At 56.6% G+C, this 19,240-nt stretch overlaps 8 protein-coding genes across 8 annotated transcripts; 3 read left to right on the top strand and 5 right to left on the bottom strand.

Annotated features, from left to right (window-relative positions):
- Nucleotides 1-135: 135 nt before the first annotated feature.
- On the bottom strand, nucleotides 136-5,335 carry ACA1_112040 (uncharacterized protein; the record flags this gene model as incomplete). The annotated part of the gene is made up of 16 exons (XM_004341991.1): nucleotides 136-1,220; nucleotides 1,244-1,465; nucleotides 1,641-1,728; nucleotides 1,854-1,954; nucleotides 2,054-2,135; nucleotides 2,246-2,304; nucleotides 2,441-2,656; nucleotides 2,815-3,003; nucleotides 3,129-3,179; nucleotides 3,334-3,403; nucleotides 3,539-3,648; nucleotides 3,768-4,101; nucleotides 4,175-4,599; nucleotides 4,913-5,029; nucleotides 5,066-5,136; nucleotides 5,244-5,335. The coding sequence occupies 16 exons, from the start codon at nucleotides 5,333-5,335 to the stop codon at nucleotides 136-138; spliced, it is 3,312 nt and encodes a 1,103-aa protein (XP_004342040.1).
- A 337-nt stretch (nucleotides 5,336-5,672) lies between these two features.
- ACA1_112030 (uncharacterized protein) lies at nucleotides 5,673-7,183 on the top strand (the record flags this gene model as incomplete). The annotated part of the gene is made up of 8 exons (XM_004341990.1): nucleotides 5,673-5,684; nucleotides 5,870-6,007; nucleotides 6,091-6,130; nucleotides 6,290-6,409; nucleotides 6,539-6,619; nucleotides 6,721-6,782; nucleotides 6,869-7,004; nucleotides 7,119-7,183. 8 exons carry the CDS (start codon nucleotides 5,673-5,675, stop codon nucleotides 7,181-7,183), a joined length of 654 nt encoding a protein of 217 aa, XP_004342039.1.
- Nucleotides 7,184-7,696: 513 nt separating this feature from the next.
- ACA1_112020 (RhoGEF domain containing protein) lies at nucleotides 7,697-11,370 on the top strand (the record flags this gene model as incomplete). The annotated part of the gene is made up of 9 exons (XM_004341989.1): nucleotides 7,697-7,760; nucleotides 7,842-9,341; nucleotides 9,421-9,632; nucleotides 9,748-10,029; nucleotides 10,283-10,463; nucleotides 10,533-10,654; nucleotides 10,759-11,106; nucleotides 11,186-11,261; nucleotides 11,348-11,370. 9 exons carry the CDS (start codon nucleotides 7,697-7,699, stop codon nucleotides 11,368-11,370), a joined length of 2,808 nt encoding a protein of 935 aa, XP_004342038.1.
- A 190-nt stretch (nucleotides 11,371-11,560) lies between these two features.
- On the top strand, nucleotides 11,561-12,706 carry ACA1_112010 (EF hand domain containing protein; the record flags this gene model as incomplete). The annotated part of the gene is given in 5 exon segments (XM_004341988.1): nucleotides 11,561-11,725; nucleotides 11,736-11,835; nucleotides 12,063-12,200; nucleotides 12,316-12,487; nucleotides 12,586-12,706. The coding sequence occupies 5 exon segments, from the start codon at nucleotides 11,561-11,563 to the stop codon at nucleotides 12,704-12,706; spliced, it is 696 nt and encodes a 231-aa protein (XP_004342037.1).
- Nucleotides 12,707-13,215: 509 nt separating this feature from the next.
- On the bottom strand, nucleotides 13,216-15,044 carry ACA1_112000 (RhoGAP domain containing protein; the record flags this gene model as incomplete). The annotated part of the gene is made up of 8 exons (XM_004341987.1): nucleotides 13,216-13,452; nucleotides 13,547-13,594; nucleotides 13,686-13,804; nucleotides 13,937-14,116; nucleotides 14,198-14,335; nucleotides 14,469-14,651; nucleotides 14,746-14,852; nucleotides 14,971-15,044. The coding sequence occupies 8 exons, from the start codon at nucleotides 15,042-15,044 to the stop codon at nucleotides 13,216-13,218; spliced, it is 1,086 nt and encodes a 361-aa protein (XP_004342036.1).
- A 362-nt stretch (nucleotides 15,045-15,406) lies between these two features.
- Nucleotides 15,407-17,024, bottom strand: ACA1_111990 (uncharacterized protein; the record flags this gene model as incomplete). Its single annotated transcript, XM_004341986.1, has 5 exons — nucleotides 15,407-15,813; nucleotides 15,909-15,968; nucleotides 16,073-16,147; nucleotides 16,294-16,413; nucleotides 16,538-17,024. 5 exons carry the CDS (start codon nucleotides 17,022-17,024, stop codon nucleotides 15,407-15,409), a joined length of 1,149 nt encoding a protein of 382 aa, XP_004342035.1.
- Nucleotides 17,025-17,493: 469 nt separating this feature from the next.
- ACA1_111980 (EF hand domain containing protein) lies at nucleotides 17,494-18,403 on the bottom strand (the record flags this gene model as incomplete). The annotated part of the gene is given in 5 exon segments (XM_004341985.1): nucleotides 17,494-17,629; nucleotides 17,710-18,064; nucleotides 18,193-18,239; nucleotides 18,256-18,329; nucleotides 18,371-18,403. The coding sequence occupies 5 exon segments, from the start codon at nucleotides 18,401-18,403 to the stop codon at nucleotides 17,494-17,496; spliced, it is 645 nt and encodes a 214-aa protein (XP_004342034.1).
- A 160-nt stretch (nucleotides 18,404-18,563) lies between these two features.
- Nucleotides 18,564-18,965, bottom strand: ACA1_111970 (sulfiredoxin 1; the record flags this gene model as incomplete). The annotated part of the gene is made up of 1 exon (XM_004341984.1): nucleotides 18,564-18,965. One exon carries the CDS (start codon nucleotides 18,963-18,965, stop codon nucleotides 18,564-18,566), a length of 402 nt encoding a protein of 133 aa, XP_004342033.1.
- Nucleotides 18,966-19,240: the final 275 nt, after the last annotated feature.

The following is a 19,240-nucleotide window of genomic DNA, read 5'->3' as shown; positions in this document are numbered from 1 at the left end:
AAACAAAGGGCCGACGCTACCCACAACTACTTGTGTGTTGTGGGAGGAGACCAGCTTGCGGGTGTCCACGCAACGAGGTCGCCGCAAGCTCCGTTTTGTTCAAAATTCTATTTCGTTTTTGTTTGTCGAAACAACTCAAGATATGAAGGAGAAGGCAGACGAGGACTCACCCTCTTCTCCTCCTCCTCCTGCTTCGATCTCCTCCACTTCTTCCTTGCCTGCGTCTGCCGTGGGTGCTGGTGCTGGTGGTGCTGCCTCTTCTTCGCTGGCGGCGATGAAGGAGAAGGCGTGGCCACCGCTCTCCTCCTCCTTGTGGTCGTTGTTGTCGCTGTTGTGGCTGATGTCCTCGTCTTCGTCGTCTCCGATGATGAACGCAAACGAGGCCGCAGATGTGTCGACCGGTGGCAGCTGCTCCACTTCCTCCGCTGGCGCCGCCTCGTCCGTGATCTTCTCTGACTCCTCCACATTGTCCTTCTTCTCTTCCTCTCCTTCCTCTTCGTTGTCGTCGTGCGCCATGAAGGCGAAGGAGGAGGAGGAGGACGAGTCGGCGCCCTCTTCCACCACCGCAGCGGCTTGCTCTGCGTCGCCAACGTCTTCGTCTTCGTCTTCGTCTTCATTTTCGTTTTCGTCTTCGTTCTTTGGTGCCTCTTCTTCCTCTTCGGAGATAAACGCGAACCCGGCCTGGTCCGCTCCATCGTCACCCGAGGCCTCCACCTCCACCTCCCGCTCCACGCTCGGCTGATCAGCCTCTTCCTCGACCACACCTCGATCGGACTTAAACGCCTCGTCGCCATCATCGCCACCGCCACCGACGTCACCGCCATCTTCAGCGCGAGGAATGGAGGCGAAGGCCGATGGCTCTTCGTCAGGCGACGAATTCGACGTTTGCGTCGGCGCTGGATCACTCGAGGAGCTGCTGCTCGCGGGGAGCGCCGCTTGGAGGACGGCCGACCGCGCCTTGGCCCGCTCGATCTCCTGGTTGACCTCGTCAGCTCGGTCAAAGTCGTCGTTGGCCACGCACTGCTCGAGCTCGGCCTCCCACACCTCCAGGCGCGCGGCCAGGGTCCTCAGCTCCTCTTCCGCCGCGGCCGCATCGAACGCCGGGTCCGCACGCTCGCCCTGCTCTTCGCTTTCGCTCTTTTGGTCTTCCCTCTCGGCCTCCGGGGCGCGTTTGTCGCTTTCGCTTTCGCGCTCTTTGATTCCAGTGGTGTCTCCTCGACCTTCGCAACGTTGTCGTCTTCACTCTTTCGTTTGCTTTCGCTTTCGCTCTCGCGGAGAGCTTCGTCGTTGTCGTCATCGTCGTGCTGGGGGAGGTTCCACTTCAGCCGGAGGGAGGCCATCTCGGCCTGGCAGGACTCGAGCTCGAGCGCCGACATCTCCGTCTCCTCGTCCTGGCCGTGGTACCTGGCCAGCTTGGAGAGCAGCTCCTTCTCCTTGGCCTTGAGCCGCTGGAGCTTGACCTTGTCTGTCGGTTTCACACGCGCGAATTTAGTCAAGACAAAGTCGCGTCTTGCTTAGGGAAGTGTGGTGTGTGCGCATGTGTGCGTGTTGTGCGTGTGTGTGTGTGTGGTGTGTGTGTGTGCGCGGCGCGCGCGGTGGGTCATGTGTGGCGTTGGTGGCGTCGTGGAAGAGGCCGGTACCGGCTTTGCTCTCGGCTGAACTGAGCTCTTGGTCGAGCGATTTGAACTGTTCCTTGTGCTGCGACAGAGTGACCTTGCAGGTCTCAAGCTGCGTGTCGTGTCGTTGGTCGTGTCGTGCCATGGTGAGTCGCATGTCAGCCAGCGTCGCATCACGGCAACAGCGGCGAAAAGGGACACGCCACGCGGATCGATGATGCGTCAATGGCCACATACCTGCTCCGTGAGGGCAGCGACGGTGTCCTTGCTCTCTTCAATCTGTACCGAGGCCGTCTTCATCTCTTCGGCGATTCTCTTGGCCTCCTTGAAATTACGTCCTGGACGAGACAACAGATGTGAGCCGCGTGTGCGCCGTGTGCGGTTGTGCGTGTGCGTGTGCGGTTGTGCGTGTCGTGTGAATGCGATAGTGGCGGTACCGGACACAGCGAGTTTCTTCTCGGATTCAAGCGAGGGGATGCGAGCATCCAAGGCGACAATTTGCTGATTGGCGCCGTGTATCTCCCTGTCACCCACCCACCCACCCACATCGCGCGTTAATGCGTAACTCGTCTCGGCGTGATCAAATCAAATCGCGAGTGTGCGTGCGTGCGTGCGTGCGCTGTGCGTACTGCTGCAGAGAGAGCACTCGCGCGGTGAGTTGGGTGATGGCCGCGCTGCACGCCGAGGTCTGCTCGCGCACAGAAGACAACTGTGGTTGTTTTGGCACAGACCCGAGTGAGAAAAAAGGCAAGTCCGCGCGCGACAGTTACATGCCGACGAGAATCGTTGCGTGTCGTGTCGTGTCGTGTCGTGTCGTGGCGCACCTGCTCTTCTTGATCGGCCTCCATTCGGACGAAGGCCTCGTAGTTGGTCTTGGCCCTTCGCAGCTCGTCCTCCTTCTGCTCGAGTTTGTCGACCGCCGCGCGCTCGTTGGTCAGCTCGGCCTCGATCGCAGTGAGCGCGTCGTGGAAGCGCTTCTCCGCCTCCCTGTCCTTCGCCTCCTCGCCCTTCAGCTGCCGCTTCGCCTTCTTCAGCTCCTCCTGCACACCACCAAATAATATTAAATATAATATTTCCTTCCATTTTTCAAAAACAACTAAATAACAAATAATAATAAAAACGAATAAATAACAATAATTACAAATAAATAAATAATAAAAAATAATAATAGAATAATAAATAATAATGGATGGCGCACCATTTGGAGGGAGTATTTGTGGTTGTCCTTGGCGATGGCGTCTCGCTCGATGCCGATCCGCTCCATCTCGTTCTTGAACCTGTCGGTCACCTGCACGACGTTCCGCTCCAGCCCGTGGATCTGCCTGGTCAGCTCTTCCTCCTCTTTCCGCTTCTGGGCCAGCAGCCGCATCAGCTCCTTGATCTCCGTCTGTCGTGTGCGGGCACACAACACACACACCACGCACCAGACGTATAGAGCTGCCGAGGTAAGCAGTCTTTCATTCATTCATTCAAGGCCAGAAGAGTAGCTGCAGCAGAGCTACTGACCTGTACGGCGTCGCGATCTTGGTTGAGCTTGTGCAGGTCCTCCTTGAAGCTCTGCGTCTGTCGGTGGCGTTTAGTACACGCACGCATGTGTGTGCGTGCGGTGTGTGTGCGTGCGGTGTGTGTGCGCGCGTTGTGTGGTGTGTGTGTGTGTGTGCGCGCGCGCGCGCGCGGACAGCGAGTCGGAGAACAGGAGAGGGGGCTGAAGGCGAACCTGGGACGCGATGGACTGGTGCACCGTCTCTTCGCTCTTGAGCAACATCTCCAGGTCCAGGCGCACGTGACTGAAGGAACACAAGGTAATGTTATTAATAAATACGACACCGTATTTATATTTATGTTATAACATAAATATAAATATATAAATAAATTTGTCATCTTAAGTGAGAGAAGAATAGGACATGGAGGAGTCAACGCACGTGAGATGCTTCTGGATGCCCTTCTTCTTTGCCTGGATGCGCTCCTTCTCTTCCGAGAATTTGCTGCTCGTCTGGCTCTTGAATGCTTCCAGCTGTTCCTCCTCTTCCGTCTGTGCACACGGTAATCAGACCGCACACGACACGACACGACACGACACGACACGCGCGTGTGCCAATATATTTAGTGCTGAAAGACAGCGAGTGAGTAATTGATTTGGGGAGGGGGCACCTTCAGTTCCTTGAGCTTGTCGATGAAGCTCCGTCGTAGCTGCGCTTCCTTCTGCGCCGCCTGGCCCCTCTTCACATGCAAGACCAGCACCTGTTGGCTGAACTGCAGCTTCTGCCGTGCGATCTTCTTCATCTCCTCCTTGACCTCTATTTTGTTTGACGTGCAGAAGAGAATCATCAACATCAAACAATAACTTTGAGCGCGCGGTCAAGTAAGGATGCGAGTGTGCGTGCGTGCCTTCAATCTTTTCGTTCAATTTCTCGGCTCGTTCGAAGTCCTCGAGCTGAAGCGCTTGCACTTGCTCGGCATCCAGCTTGATCAGCTGTTCTTGCAACTGGACAAGAGTGAATAATGTAAGACTCGAGACGACACACGCGACACACGCGACACACAACCAAGGCACGCACGTTGAGCGTGACTCGGTTTCGCTCCCGCTGTTCGCTGAGGATGGTCTTCTGCTGGTGGGTCAGCGATTCGCGCTCGGCGTCCAAAGAAGCGAATTCCCGTCTCGCGTTCGCGATCACCTTTTCGTATTTCTTGTCGGGCTGGCTCGAGCCCTTCGATCGTTCGTCCGCCTCCTTCCTGCGCTGCAGCTGCCTCGCGGCCTCCTCCCTATCTTCTTCGCTTTCCTGTCGCTTTCGTTCTTCTTCTTCTTCCTTCTGCCTTTGTCGCTTTCGTTCTTCCTCCTCCTTCTCCCTCTGCCGCCGCTTCGCCGCTTCTTCTCGTTCGCGTTTGGCCGACGTGTCCTCCTCCGCCGCCTTGCTTTCGTCCTTTCGCTTGTCGCTCTCCTCCTTGCGCGGCGTCGTTGCCGGCTGTTTGGCGCTCCTCGCTTCTGCACGCAGCACACGACGCACGCGACATACGACACGACACGACACGACACGACACGACACGACACGACACGACACGACACGACACGACACGACACGACACGACACGACACGACACGACACGACACGACACGACCAACGACACGACACGACCAACGACACGACACGACACGACACGCAACACGAATTGAGTACACTTAGCAAGAAGGCCTGCGCGTGAAGATGCGGCTAGCTTACCTTCTGCCTTGCGTGAGGCTGGTGAAGGAGAAGAAGATGAAGGAGAAGATGAAGAAGAAGGTGAGGCCTTGGTGGCACCGGCCGTGGCCGCAGCGGCGGCTGGCTTGACCTGATCGCCCTCCTGGTAGTACGTGCCGGGCCGCTTGGCCGCCTTCCTCTTGCGCACGGCCCCGCCGCCCGGCGACCCGCCTGCGCCTGCAGGAGTTGAAGAAGAAGAGCGCGTGCCTTCACCTTCATCTTCTTCTTCTCCCTGGGGCTCCTCGTTGATGAACGAAAACGAAGACGAGCCGCCACCCGAGGCCCTGTTGCCCAAAGGTAAAGAAATAAATCAACACAAAAAAAAGTAATCACAATAAATAAATAAATCAACACTTGTAAAAATCAATAAAAGAGCAAGCAGGGGTCGTACGTGGTTGTGGATGTGGTCTCTTCTTCTTCTTCTTCCTTGATGGCAAGACCCTCGAACAAGGCCGCGGCCTGGGGTTTGGGCTTGAGGGCCATCCCCTCGAATAGGCTCCCGCCAGCAGCAGTCTTGCCATCCTCGCCGTCCTGAGAGGACGTCGATGAAGAAGATGATTTCTTTCGAGGCGGCTGCGGTTGGCCGGCGGCGGTGCCCTTCACTACATTCGGCTTCGGCCTCGATGGTGCCGCAGCAGATTGAGACGACGATTTACCGGTGGTGCCCGACTTTGTGGGCGTGGCAGCTGCTGCCGGCGGTGGTGCAGACCCGCTCGAGGAGCCAAAAAACCACGAGGACCACCCTGCAGGCTTCTTCTCCGTCATCTTGTCAAAAAAATGACCAAAAATTGAGCAGATAATAATAATGATAAGAAAAGGCATGGAATGCAGAGTATTTCAGGTTTTATTGCGCTCGCTTTGCTTTCGCCTTTTCCTGCAGTCGCTACATCTCCATCTCTCTTGCGCTTTCCACAAAATGGTACTGCGATCCCTTCCTTCTTCTGCAGGCCTTCGTTTGTGCCATGTTTGATGGACATTTTGTTTATTTAATTGCCCCCCCCCAAATCAATTGCGTAGCGTTTCAGATTTTGCGGAGAGCTCGATGCGCCCGACTGGCTCCTCAAGGAGATCGAAATCCTTTCGAAAATCTCGTCCGTGCGAATCAAATTCATCGTCAAGGAGGTCATCACCCACATCCTCACTGGCACCATCGACGTACGACCTCCCCTCCCTCCTCACACGGCCGCCACAGTTCAGCACTCATGCTTCTGGTGGTCGTGCCACGTCGTGCTGCTCAGTTCGAGAAGGTGATCACCCACACGTCCAAGTCTGGCATTTGTACGTGCGCACGCACGCACGCACGCACACGCACGCACAACACAACACACACACAACACACGGCACGCACATCAACCGCACACGGCACGCAACCGCTGTTGGCCCAAGCGGTGGCTGTAGTTGTTGACTCGAGCTGCAATGCTGTGTTGCGCGTATCAGCTGATTCGGATGTGAAGGCCCTCATCGCTGCGGTGGACTTCATCATCACCAACGGCGCCAAGTACAATGTCGACGACCAAGTGCTGGTCACTGAGCTTCAGCAGCTCGGTCTCCCCAAGGGTAAGCCTTCTTCTCAAATCGAGACCTTGCATTGCTTGTGTGCGGTGGTGTGTGTCGTGTGCGCCGTGTGTGCCGTGTGTCGTGCGTGTGCGTGCCGTTAGTCTAATAAATGAAACGTGTGAATGGCAGAGAACTGCGACTCCCTTGTGCGTCCCTTCGCCGAGAGCAAGCAGGCGCTCCAGGAGAAGCTCCACTCGCGCTCGCTCAGACGTACGCTCGTCCCGCCGTTCTATCTATTCTTCACTCTTCCTCCTCCTCCTCTGCACCCGTTTCTTGTCTTCTCACCAACCCCCTATCTTCCGCCCACCCAGTGGACACCATCAAGTCTCTCGATTGGCGAGTGGACTACCTGCTGTCCTCGCACAACCTCAACGTACCTATTTATTATTTATTATTTATTTGTATTATTATTATTTGTTGTTTGTTTTATTTCTCTTACTCATTTGCTTGGTTGTTCAGAATGTCAACGCGCCTGCGGTCCAGCTCGCACTCACGGTGAGCTCGCCCGAGGCCCGCACGCACGAGGACTCGAAGGACAAGCACACCAAGCACTCCTTCGAGATTGATGCCGACAAGTTCCGAGTCCTGCTCACGGGTACGGCTTCTTGTGCCCACATTTTATTTATGATATTTATATTTATTTATTTATTATATATATATATATATTCATGTATCTGTTGTTGACACCGGCATGTTCTGTTTCGTGTAGAGCTTCAAATCGCCCGAGCGATGATGGAGGCCATTCCCACCGGCGACGAAGAAGGACGAGAATGAACACGTTCTGGCCTTGATGCAAAAAGAAGAAGTAGAAGTAGAAGGAAAAGGAGAAAGCAGCCGAAGAAGACGATGAAGAGATGGTGGGCTGCAGGACCTCTGAGGCGACGCAACCTCCCTAGAGCTCGTTCATTCCACGCGTGGAGGTTCAAATAAAGAGATCAGAAATGAAAAGAAAACCCAAAGGAAATTATGTAAACTCCGGACGTTCAAGAAGCTGTGACTCCTGGTGCGGGAGTGATGGCACCATGCGACGAACTGGGCCTCCTTCCTCCGGGTTCTGCGGGTGTCACCTGGGCGTCACGCGCGATGGAGTAGTGGTGGACCATCACCCCGACGCCGTGAGCCATTCAACTTTTTTACAAACAAAAAGGACGTAGAAGTGGAGAGGAGCAAGATCGAGGCACCCTTCTACAAAGACGATTTTGTTTCCATCATTTTAGTCCAGAAGGTGGACTCTCGTTGAAGGCCTCTTTGATCTCAATCGGATTAGCATCACATCATCGCTTCAACATGATGTTCTTCAAGAGCAGAGAGGCCAAGCTGGCCGCCAGCTCCCCGCCCCCAACAACATCAGGTATCGCATCCCCCACCCCCTTTCTTCTTTCCGCTTTCCTCCTCACGTTCGTTCGTTCGTTGCCGCGTGCGCACTCGACAGTCGCAAACGCAGCCCAAAAGGCCGCCGAGTCGCCCATGTCGCCGCGGGCACACACCCAGGCGCCTGGCCCAGGCCCTGCCCGTGCCCTGCAGCACCACGTCTCCCACGGCGATCTCGTCAACGAGCTCGTCCGCAAGCGCGGCCCGGCCGCCCTCACCGGCAGCCTGGGCAGCGGCCCCACCACCGCCGCTGCCGCCGGGCCAACGCCGCCGCTCAAGAACGGCCTCGGCAGCCCGCGCGGTCTGTCGGCGTCGTCGCCGACCCTGCCCTCGTGCCCGCCGTCCCCGCCGACGCCGCACCTGCCCCTGCACTCGCCGCCCACCTCGCCCCGCAGCGCGCCCACCTATTCCCCGGCGGCCTCATCGCCTCTCACGTCCGCCGCAACCGCCTACCACCGGCCACCGCCGCTCATGCCGCCCAACAAGCGCGCGCCGCCGCCGCCCGTACCGTCGTCGCCCAAGCCGTCGAGCAGCCTGACGACAGGAGGCGCGCGATCGCCGCAGGCCGCGTCGCCCGCGTCGTCGCCCCACTCTTCGACATACGTCTCGACGCCGCCTGGTTCGTCGCCGGTGTCGTCGCCGTCCTCCTCGTCCTACGCCTGTGCGTCGCCGCTGGCCACGTCGTCGTCGTCGCACTCGTTGCCGTCGCCGTCGCCGTCGTCAGGTGGTCCGTCGTTGCCGCCGCTGGCGCTGGGCGAAGGACTATCGCTGCCGCCGCTGCCGGCGTCGTATCCGCCGCCGCCGCCACCGCCCCGCAAGCCGCTGCTCGCGACGCCGGCCGTGGTCCATCTGCCCTCGCCCGGCTCCGGCGACGGCAGCGGCAGCGGTAGCCCAAGCATTCCTAAGATTCCGCTGGGCTCGTCGGCGTCGTTCCCGTCGCCCGCGGCCTCGCCATCGCAGGACCGACGCCGACGCAGCAACACGGCCGACACCGCTCTCGCCCGCAACCACTCCGTCATCACCGCGCCTGCGGCGCCGAGCGCCGGATCCCCCACGTCGTCGTCACCTTCCTGTTCGCCCACGTCGTCGGCCTACCACCACGCGTCGCCGCTCTCGCCGCGCGGCGGCTACCCGCTGCCGTCGCTCGTCGAGCGCAACGTCGAGGAGAAGGCGCGCGAGCTCCAGGGCCAGCTCCACCAGCTCCACCACCAACAACATCAACACCAGCAGCAACAGCTGAAGAAGGAGAAAGAGAAGGAAAAGGAGAAAGAAAAGGAGAACAATAAGATGCTGAAGCGGACGGTGAGCGAGAAGAATGTGCCGCAGTCGATGGTGATGCATGTGTCGAATCCGCTGATGTCGATGGTGTCGCCCCGCGGCGCCACGAAGAAGCAGCCGCCCGCGGCGTGCGGGTCGCAGGAGCGGCCGCTGCGGCCGCGCAAGGGCACCGATATCGCCGGCATGGCCATCCGACGCAGCGAGGAGCGCAAGGAGCGCAGCAACTCGGCCGGCGCCGCTGCCGAGCTCAAGGGCGCGCCGCGTCGCAAGCTTACTGACGAAGGTATGCGCGTGTCACGTCGTGTTGCGTGTGCCGTGCGTGTCGTGCGATGACAACTCATGACACGCGTGATCAATGCCAGGCCTGTCTGACGGCGAACTCGACGACCCTCTGGCCCACGTGTCTATCACCCGCATTTGTGGCGGCGGCGCTGCGGGCTCTGTCGCGGCCGCGTCGGCCACCGGCGGCGTGCCGCCCACGCCGCTCAGCCCGCGCGAGCTGCGACAACTCGTCGTCAACGAACTCATCCACACCGAGAAGTCCTACTTCCGCGACCTCTCTCTCATCGTCGAGGTACACGTCTTTGTTCACACATGCGCGTGTGTGCGTGTGCGTGTGCGGTCGTGCGTGTTGCATTCCGTGCATTCTAGTCCGCTGACGCGTTATTGCGAACAAAATGGATGGCCAGGCGTGGATGAAGCCGCTGCGCGCGCAGGGCCTGTTCTCGGTGGAGGACATCGGGGTGGTGTTCTCCAACGTCGAGCAGCTGCGGATGCTCAACGAGGAGCTGCTCACGTCGCTCCAGGGCGTCGAGGAGTTGCCAGCGGCCGAGCAGGACGTGGGCCGGCGCTTCGCGCGATTCGTGGACTTCCTCAAGATGTACTTTGAGTACTGCGCCAACCAGGCCGCCGCCATCGAGCGGCTGCAGGAGCTCAAGAAGGCCAAGCCCCAGCTCCAGCAAGTGCTCGAGGTACCTAACACCTCACACGACACACGACACACGACACACGACACACGACACACGACACACGACACACGACACACGACACACGACACACGACACACGACACACGACACACGACACACGACACACGACACACGACACACGACACACGACACACGACACACGACACACGACACACGACACACGACACACGACACACGACACACGACACACGACACACGACCGCACACACCGTACTGATCGCCACCAAACAAAACAGGAAATCAAAAACAGGCCCGAGTGCAATCTGCTCGACCTGGAGAGCTATTTGATCAAACCAATGCAGCGCGTGACCAAGTACCCGCTTCTGCTCAAGGAGATCCTCAAACACACGGAGCCGACCCACCCCGACTACGCTGCGCTCGACAAGTGCTACACCCGCATCGCCGAAGTCGTGCTGGGTCCGCTTCTCCCTCTCCTTGTGTTTCGTATCGTGCCGTGTGCGTGTGCGGTGGTGTGTGTGCGGTGAGCTGACCGGAAGCTCGTGCTGGTGTGGGTCACTGAAGAAATCAACGAAAAGAAGCGACAATCTGAAAACCTGGTCAAGCTGATCCAGCTTCAGAACAACTTCATCACCAACGCCGGCGAAGAGGTACATCATCCACGACGCAACGACACGACACGACACGACACGACACGACACACGCACACTTGGTTTGAAGACTCATTACTCTGTTCCTCCTCTTTGCCTGGCAGCCGCTGAAGCTGATCTCGCCGCATCGTCGGTTGGTCGCGCACGGCACGTTCAAGAAAGTGTTCGTGGGCACCAAGACGCCGGTCAAGGTCAAGAACGGCCACCTGTTCCTCTTCAACGACATGCTCCTCGTCGCGTCCGAGGAGGGCAACATGTTCAAGAAGGCGAGCAAGAAGAAGTTCGTGATTCGCAGCGGCCCGATCGCCATCACCAACGTGCTGCTGTGGAGCGGCAACGACGCCGAGGGGCTCGTGTTCTGCATCGTGCGCATGGACGACAGCAGCGGCCAGATCACCCTCCAGGCCTCTTCGGCCGAAGAGAAATTCGAATGGATCTCCCGCATCAACGACGTACGCCCTCCACGCCAACCACATAACACACAACACACAACACACAACACACAACTAAAATGCGCTTGGATGTGCGTAGTGCATTGTGACGCTGCCCAACGGTGGCTTGCGTGGTGGAGGCGCCGCATCGCCCAGAGAGCCTGCCGACGTTGTGGGTTCGTGCGCCCAACTCTCTCTTCGTTGCACCTCGCTCGTTGAAACTCACACAGTGAACTATCATCATCTTCCTTCCTTCTCACAGAGAAATTCTCTCGCCTGAAGTGAGAAAGAAGCTCCATGTCGTCTGTGCCCTGCTGTAAGAACACAATCTTGTACATAGCAACATTAACAAAAAAACAAAAGCATATTTTTATTTATCATTTTTCACGGTTTTCATGATTATTTCATCTAAATGAGATCTATTTTTTCCGGAAGGGGCAGAAAAGAAGACAAACGTAGAAGAAAAGAAAAGAAGATGAAGAAGGTGCTGAATGCGTTGGGGGGTGGGACAAAGGGGCTGGAGGAGGTGAGCGCGGCAGAAGTGGCCAGCGGCACCTACCTGTCGGTGGAGGAGGTGACGGCGCTCATGGAGGCCTTCAAGGCCAAGGGCAACAGCAAGGGCCCCCATCGCGCTGAAGCCGTTCCTCAAGGTGGTGGAGGAGGTCAACCGTACCTACCACCAGCCGCTGTTCAACCACGACGAGGCCCAGCTCACCTTCCACCTCCTCGACACCAACCACGACGGCAAAGGTACCCCCACCTATACCGATATATTTATATATTAATATTTTTATTTTCATTCCTATTTAATATGTACTCCATTTAGCATTAAATGCTAAATATGCATATGTATTATATTTAATTCAAATATTACTGAAATGCTCAAAAAAGTGGTTTAAAGTGCAAATAATAATGAAAACGAAACAGTGGTAATAAAAGTAATGAATAGATAAATACAACTTTCACGGTGCGTGCAGTGGACCCGTTCGAGTTGATCTACGGGGTGTCGGTGCTGTGCGAGGGATCGGAGCAGGACAAGGCCGAGCTGGTGTTCAAGGCCATCGACCTCGACAACAACGGACGCATCTCCAAGGCCGAGCTCCTCGGCTACCTCGGTACCCGATATCGTGTTGTGCGTCGTGTGGTCCTGTGTGTGCGGTTGCGCGTGTGCGTGTGTGGTCCTGCGTGTGCGTGCCGTGCGGTGATCTGATGGTGGGGAGGGGCCAACAGAGATCACGTTCACGGTGGCGGAGAAGATCGCGAAGGAGCACATCAAGCGGGGCAAGCTGGCCCACAAGAAGGAGCTCCTCGATCTCGCCGCGAACGCCAAGCAATCCCTCCTCGACAAGAACATCGACGACATCTTCAAAGCCGACACCAACAAGGCAGCCTTCTCACCTTCGTTTTATTATTATTTGTTATTATTATTTATTTATTATTATGTTGTTGTCATTTTTGTATTTATTCATTCATTCATTTCTGTGTATTACAGGACGGCAGCATAGACCTGGAGGAGTGGAGGACGGCGATCGCCAACAACGCCGCCATCAAGAGCCTTATCAACCCCTCGCGGAGCGTCTACGTCATCCAGGAGACCGTCGACAGAGAAGCCCGGGAGTGAACCAGAAGTGGTCCGCCTGACAAGGTGTGGCCACAATAAAGTTGCTTGTATTCAATCGATAGCGACTCCGCTTTTCTCACATGTTGCTATTATATTCCCCGGGTCTGGCCGCAGTCAGATCTGACTCAGTCCTTCTTCAGTGTGGAGGAGCGCAAGAAGCTCGGCCCACGGTTTTATGCCCCCCCCCCCAACCCAAAAAAAGTGGCCACCGCGGTGCTGGTGTGATGATGGTGCTCCGACGAGGGGCTGGACCTGGCGCGTGGCCTGCTCGAGCCGGAGCCCGAAGATCGTCTGACGTTTTTGTTGAAGCGCTACAGCATCCTTTCCTCCTGACCAGCTCTGCGTGAGTCATCACTCCCTTTCCCGGCTTTTGGACTGTTACTTCGACCACGCTGGTGAGATCGTCGAGATCTGGTACTTCGTCGTCAACGCCTCGGTCTCGACACCAACTACTCGTTCAAAAAAAAATTTAAAAATCAAGAGGCTCGTCGTGTGTACAATCATCATTATCAGGCGGTGGGGTAGTGGCCCTCCTCCCAGGCTTGCTCGTTGTCGTGGGTCTGGCACTCGCGGCCGCTGAGGTAGGCGCAGTAGGTAGCGGGGAAGTAGCCCACCTGCCGGATGATCTTCTCGCCCTGGTAGTCGGGCGGTGCGCTCTCTGGTGGCGATCGACCGCCGCCGCCGTAGGAAAGCTCGCCGAGCCACCAGCCGCTGCCGTGGATCTCCACCACCATCAACACATCGCCCTGTCGCACACGCAGCTGTGGGGAATCGATTGCGCGCAGAGAAACAGGTGAGTAGCGCAACACACTACACTAACCGTGATTTTTAGCTCCGAACCTCGCCTTGCGTGTGGGGCGGCGGCTCATAGTCAAAGAGCGCTCGGACCTAAAAGAGAAAGAAGAAGGAAAAGAGCGAAAGCGATGTCAAAAGACTGTGACAGCTTGGGGGGGGTTAGAGCGGGAGGCGGGTCCCGTACGTAGCACTTGTAGTGGGGCTCGTAGTCAACCTTGGCGAAAAGGCTGTCGTAGTTTTTGATGAGCGCCAGCGTGATGCCGTTGATGTGTGCAAAGTCCTCCAGAAGCTGCTCGTCAGGACCTGCAATGCCAAAAAATAAAAAAAAAATGTGAGACGACACGACACGACAGACGACACGCAAGACGACGTTGTGTGCGTGTGCGGCGTGTGCGGCGTGTGCGGTGTGTGCGGTGCGTGCGGCGTGTGCGTTACCGGCGAGGGCGCGCAGAAGATTGGGTCCGAAGATCATGCCCAGGTTGTCCTCGTTCATCTTGTTCTGGGCCGAGTGCTGGCTCACCTTGCGCAGGGTGTACACGATTCGCTTGAGCAGTCGCTGGTTGGGCGTGGGCAGCAGGTCCACCAGCCCGTGCAGATCCACCGGCTGCCCCATACCTGCACAGATCGCAGCAAATGAAGTGGTTAGGTGCGTGTGCGGTGCGTGCGGCGTGTGCGGTGCGTGCGGCGTGGGCGTACGGAGGGCGGCCTTGGCCTTGGCCAGGAAGCAATCGTAGAGTTCGAAGGTGAGCAGAGGTTCGGGCAGCTGGCGCAGGTACAGCTTGAGCAGGTCACATATCACCAGATCGTCCATGTGCCACAAGTCCAGCGTTTTGCCTGCACGCACCTCAGCACATCAGTCATCGCCCACACCGCACACACCGCACACACCGCACACACCGCACACACCGCACACACCGCACACACCGCACACACCGCACACACCGCACACACCGCACAGTGACGATACCATCGTTGAGCGCGTTGCGGCATTTCTCGAGGGCTTCGGCGTTGGCCGCCAGGCGGAACATGCCCTGGGTGTGGAGCATGGTCTGTTCGATGTGGAGACACACCTGCTCGATGAAGGGCGGCACTTTGAAGCCCGCCTCCACGTGCTCCTTGAGCGCCGCCGCCAACGGCACACCGAACAGGCCTCGATTGTCGCGACACTCACGGCCGTCAGCACGCCGCGTGCGCGGTGACATGTGTTGTGTGTGTGCGGCGTGTGCGGTGTGTGCGGCGTGTACCTGTGACCGAGTTGTTGCGGTAGTTGGTGGGACCAGAAATGCGGAGGGCGGAGGTGAGGGAGTGCGACTTGTCCTTTTCCTTGTTCTTGTTCTTCGCCAGCGAGCCCCTATGTTCGTTTTATAAAATAACTTAATAATTATTATTTATCATTTATTTATTGTAAAATGCTCTGATGCATGACAAATAAATGTGACCCTTAAAATAAATATTCTGATGGGAGGTACCGCGACAGGGAGCCGGCACGACGCCGAAAGGTGCTGACGAGCTTGGATTTGCTCGAAGATGAACTCAGATCCATTATTTATACCGAACCAGTATCAGCAACAGAAACTCCTCCCTCTCTATGTTTGCTTCTTCTCTTCTGCTGACTTTTTTTATGGTTTTATTTTTAATTTTTAGTTTTAGTCTTGCGGCGCAATTGGACGTTTGCGCTGCAACCCGAAATTCCATCACCCCGAATGTCCGCTCTGCTTCAGGGCCAACCGATGTTGTGGTACAACTTGACCTACAGCTGTGCATTTATCTGCCCTACAGTTGTTAAATATCTTTTCTTCTTTTTCTTCATTCTTACATTTGCCAGCTTCACACCACCACCATCACCACCTTCTAAAATTGGTGGTGATTTGCTGCTGACGCTGGTGATGATGGCTGATCAGGAGATCAGGAGAGGAGGCAGTAGGTACAGGTCTTGCGGCCTGACATGAGCGCGGTGGCCTCGCTGGCAAACTTCATGGCCTCCTCGTAGTCCCGGTCGTTGAGCCGCAGCTGCTCCTTGGGCACCTGCTCGTCCATCGTGCCATAACCACCGCCGCCTCGCCCGCCCGAACCGTCGTTCAGCACCTTCTCGCTGCCGTCCTCGAGCCGCAGCACCTCGGCCGGAATGAACTCATCGTCGTCGTCGCCTCCGCCGCCGCCTCGTCCGCCGCCGCCTTCGTAGCTGCCCCGGCCACCACCGCTGTTTCCTCGTCCCCGCGCGCCGCCACCGCCTCGGCGGTAGTCGTCGTCATCGTCGTCATCGTAGGCGCCACGCCCGTAGCCGCCACCACCACCGCCGCCGCCATAGCCGCCTTTACCACAAGAGAGAAAGAGATCACGTCAACACACATGATCGCACGCACTCACGCACACGCACACACTCACTGCCTCTCTGACGAAGGGATACCTCGGGGGCTTTTGCTCTTTGCTCGTCTGCCGTAGTCTTCATCAGAGTCCTGGCGACCCTCTGTGCGCACAGAGCGAGCGAGCGAGCGAGCGAACGAGGACAAGAGGTTGTTAGACGAACGTCAGAAGAAGAACGAAGAAGAAGAACGAAGAACGAATGCGTACTTCGATGAGACGAGATCTTGCTTCCTCGTCCCTTCTTGCCCCGATCACCGTCGCTGTCGCTGTCGAACTCAGACTCTGCGAAATGGAGGAGAGAGCGCAATGCGTAAGATTCGCTCAATGAAGCAGCCGAGCGGCGCTGTCGTCATCGTCGTCGTCATCGTCATCATAGGCGTGGCGACTCACGAGCCAGCGGCGACTGATGGGGCAGGGGGCAGTGGTACCTGAGTCGCCGATCTCAGAGCCGTTCTCCGAGTCGCTGTAGTCGGTGTAGCTGTCACCGTCGCTGCCCTTCTTCTTTTTCTTTTTGATTCCCAAGATGGACCGCCTCTTCGACTTCTCGCCTGTTTAGAAAAGGAATAAATTAAAGAAAATAAAACGATTAACAATAATAAATAAATAAATAAATAAATAAAGATGAAGTAATAAATCGGACTATTTCTTTTAATAAAAGAAATTGAGTAGTACCGCCAGTTTCGGGTGTGCCGAGGGATGCGCTGGAGGACTCTCGCTTGAGTCGCTTCTTCCTCTCCTTCTCCCGCTTCTTCTCCTCCTTCTCCCTCTCCTTCTCCCGCTTCTTCTCCTCCTTCTCTCGCTTCTTCTCCTCCTTCTTCTCCTTCTTGCTCGCCGTGCTGCTCGTGCTACGCGTGCTCTCTGTGCTGCCACGTCGCGATCGCGATCGAGATGACGATACCGAGTCGGTGTCGGATTCGCTGTACTCCGATTCCGATTCATCGTAGTCGGTCATCGAGCCCTCGCCCTTGTCCTTGTTCTTCTTCCTCCTCGAGAATAGGCCACGCAGACCGCGTCGCTTCTTCTTCTCGCCCGAGGCCGAGGCCGATGACGAGATGCTGCGCCTGGACGAAGTCGATTCATCGGAATCGTAGTCCTCTATATCGGTCATCGAGGCCTTCGCTTTCTTCGAAGACGAAGACGACTTCTTCTTGCTGCTCATCTTCTGTTGTGTTGGCCTTTCGCCTCCTTCTCCCTGTATCACTCTTTGTCTTCGCTAACAATGAATCGAGTAGCGAAATCGTTCGATTGGCAATCAATCACCCCCCCGCTTTGACGATCAAAATGTGTGTCTGTCTCCTGAGCAGACGCGAGCGGATCACGCGACGTGCGTGTGGGGAGGGTGAACAGAAGCGCTGTGTGACGATGCTTCTCTCGTCGCTCACCCCAACAGAAGCAAGAACCCTGGACACGACTTCCGGCTTTCTCGGCACGCCGGTTCGAATCCGTATTCGGACCGTTGCATAAAAGATGTGATATCAAGCCAACGTGTTCACACAACGTCCCACCATGTGTTGCCGGTCATGAACCACAACGCCTCAAATGAGAAAGGTAAGATCTATACATTTACACCCAATGTTTGCTCTTGTGTATAGTAGTACTGTCAGGTGACCAGAGTTTATGCTCGGCGTTCACGAGGGACGAGGGTGAATCCCAGAGCCCCGATTGACGGTCTCCTGAATGGCATACACGCTCCTGGACGGGTTGATCATACTCTTAATGGCGACGTTGTTGACCGCCCCTGCCTTCCACTCTTCCAGGTCTATGCTTCCATCCTGCACGAAACCACATACACCACATTATTGGAATGTGTGAAGAAATTGGCTGTGTGCAGTGCAGGCGCGCACCTGGTTGGTGTCAGCCTCAACACCTCATCTAGGCTTGACTCTAGGAGGGACTTCTTGTAGTTGGCTGCAATGTTGAGGAGCTCCTTCTTGTGGCCAGCTTGCCCCGCTTGATGTGCTCCTTCGCGATCTTCTCCGCCACCGTCAACGTGATCTCTTTTGCCCATCGTCCTACCATCAGCCGTCGGCCAGCGCACAGTCGCACACGACACGAACGCACCCACGTAGCTCAGGAGCTCGGCCTTGGAGATGCGTCCGTTGTTATCGAGGTCTATGGCCTTGAACACCAGCTCGGCCTTGTCCTGCTCCGACCCTTCGCACAGTACCGACACCCCGTAGATCAACTCGAACGGGTCCACTGCCCAATTACACTCACGGTTATTGTTGTAGTTATTTATTATTAGTATTTTTATTATCTATTTGTATTAATAATAATAGTAGTATTTTTATGATTAAATAAAAGTGGTAAATATATATCCGTAGGACCTTTGCCGTCGTGGTTGGTGTCGAGGAGGTGGAAGGTGAGCTGGGGCCTCGTCGTGGTTGAACAGCGGCTGATGGTAGGTGCGGTTGACCTCCTCCACCACCTTGAGGAACGGCTTCAGCGCGAGGGGCTGCCCTTGCTGTTGCCCTTGGCCTTGAAGGCCTCCATGAGTGCCGTCACCTCCTCCACCGACAGGTAGCGCCCGCTCGCCATCTTCACCCAACCCTTCGCTCCGCCATTGTTGCTATCGTCCGCCATTGCAGTGCCCAGCCACCACTTGCTTATGCTTCACGTTCTGCTGAGCGGAGCCTTCACCTTATCGAGCGTCAAGTTACAGCGCAACTGTTTGTATTTTGTTTTTTTGAAAAAATGTTTATTTAAAGTCTGGGGTGGCGGAGCCGAGGTAGGTGCGGACGTCGGCCGGGGTCACCTTCACGATCTTCGCCCGTACGGTGGGCTTTCCCAGCCGTCGGTGGGCCTCGTAGCGATGGCACCCGCCGAAGGCAAAGTAGTAGTTGTTGGCCGGGTCGCGGCCCTGCACCCACATGACGTCGATGGGCGGTACGAGGTGTCGCGTGGCTGGGTCGCTCAGGGTGCCCATGATGGACTCCACCTTGGCATTATCGATCTCGAGCGGCAGTCCGCGGGCGATGGCGGCGAAGGGCATCTCGTGGATCTCTGCCACACTTCGCGTGTGGATGCTCATGTCGTCCTCCCCCTCCTGCTGCTTCTGGATGCTGCTGGTCGTGGTTTGCTCTTGCTGCGCTTGGGCCATTGTTGTTGGTGGTTTGTTTGGTTTGCGAAGTGAATGAACGCAAGAGGTTTTGTGGGTGGTGCTCTCGGCGATTGGCGTGCCATTCCCTGTTTGCTTTTTTTCCTTTCCTTTTGGGGATTAGTTCCTCATTTCCAGGAACTGAACAATGGCAAAAAGCCCACACCTGCTGGAAAGTTCCCTGCTGTCCGCCCGAAGCCCTAAACTGTGCGACACCTCTACCGCCAGCTACGTCATGTGGGTGTGTACCTGCTCTCTTGGTTTGGGGTACCATCAAG

This window comes from Acanthamoeba castellanii (assembly GCF_000313135.1).
Source record: "Acanthamoeba castellanii str. Neff unplaced genomic scaffold scf7180000084669, whole genome shotgun sequence".
In the NCBI taxonomy this organism is placed as follows: Eukaryota; Discosea; order Longamoebia; family Acanthamoebidae; genus Acanthamoeba; species Acanthamoeba castellanii.
Note: the sequence above shows the minus strand (reverse complement) of the source record. Positions and strands in the feature narration are given on the sequence as shown.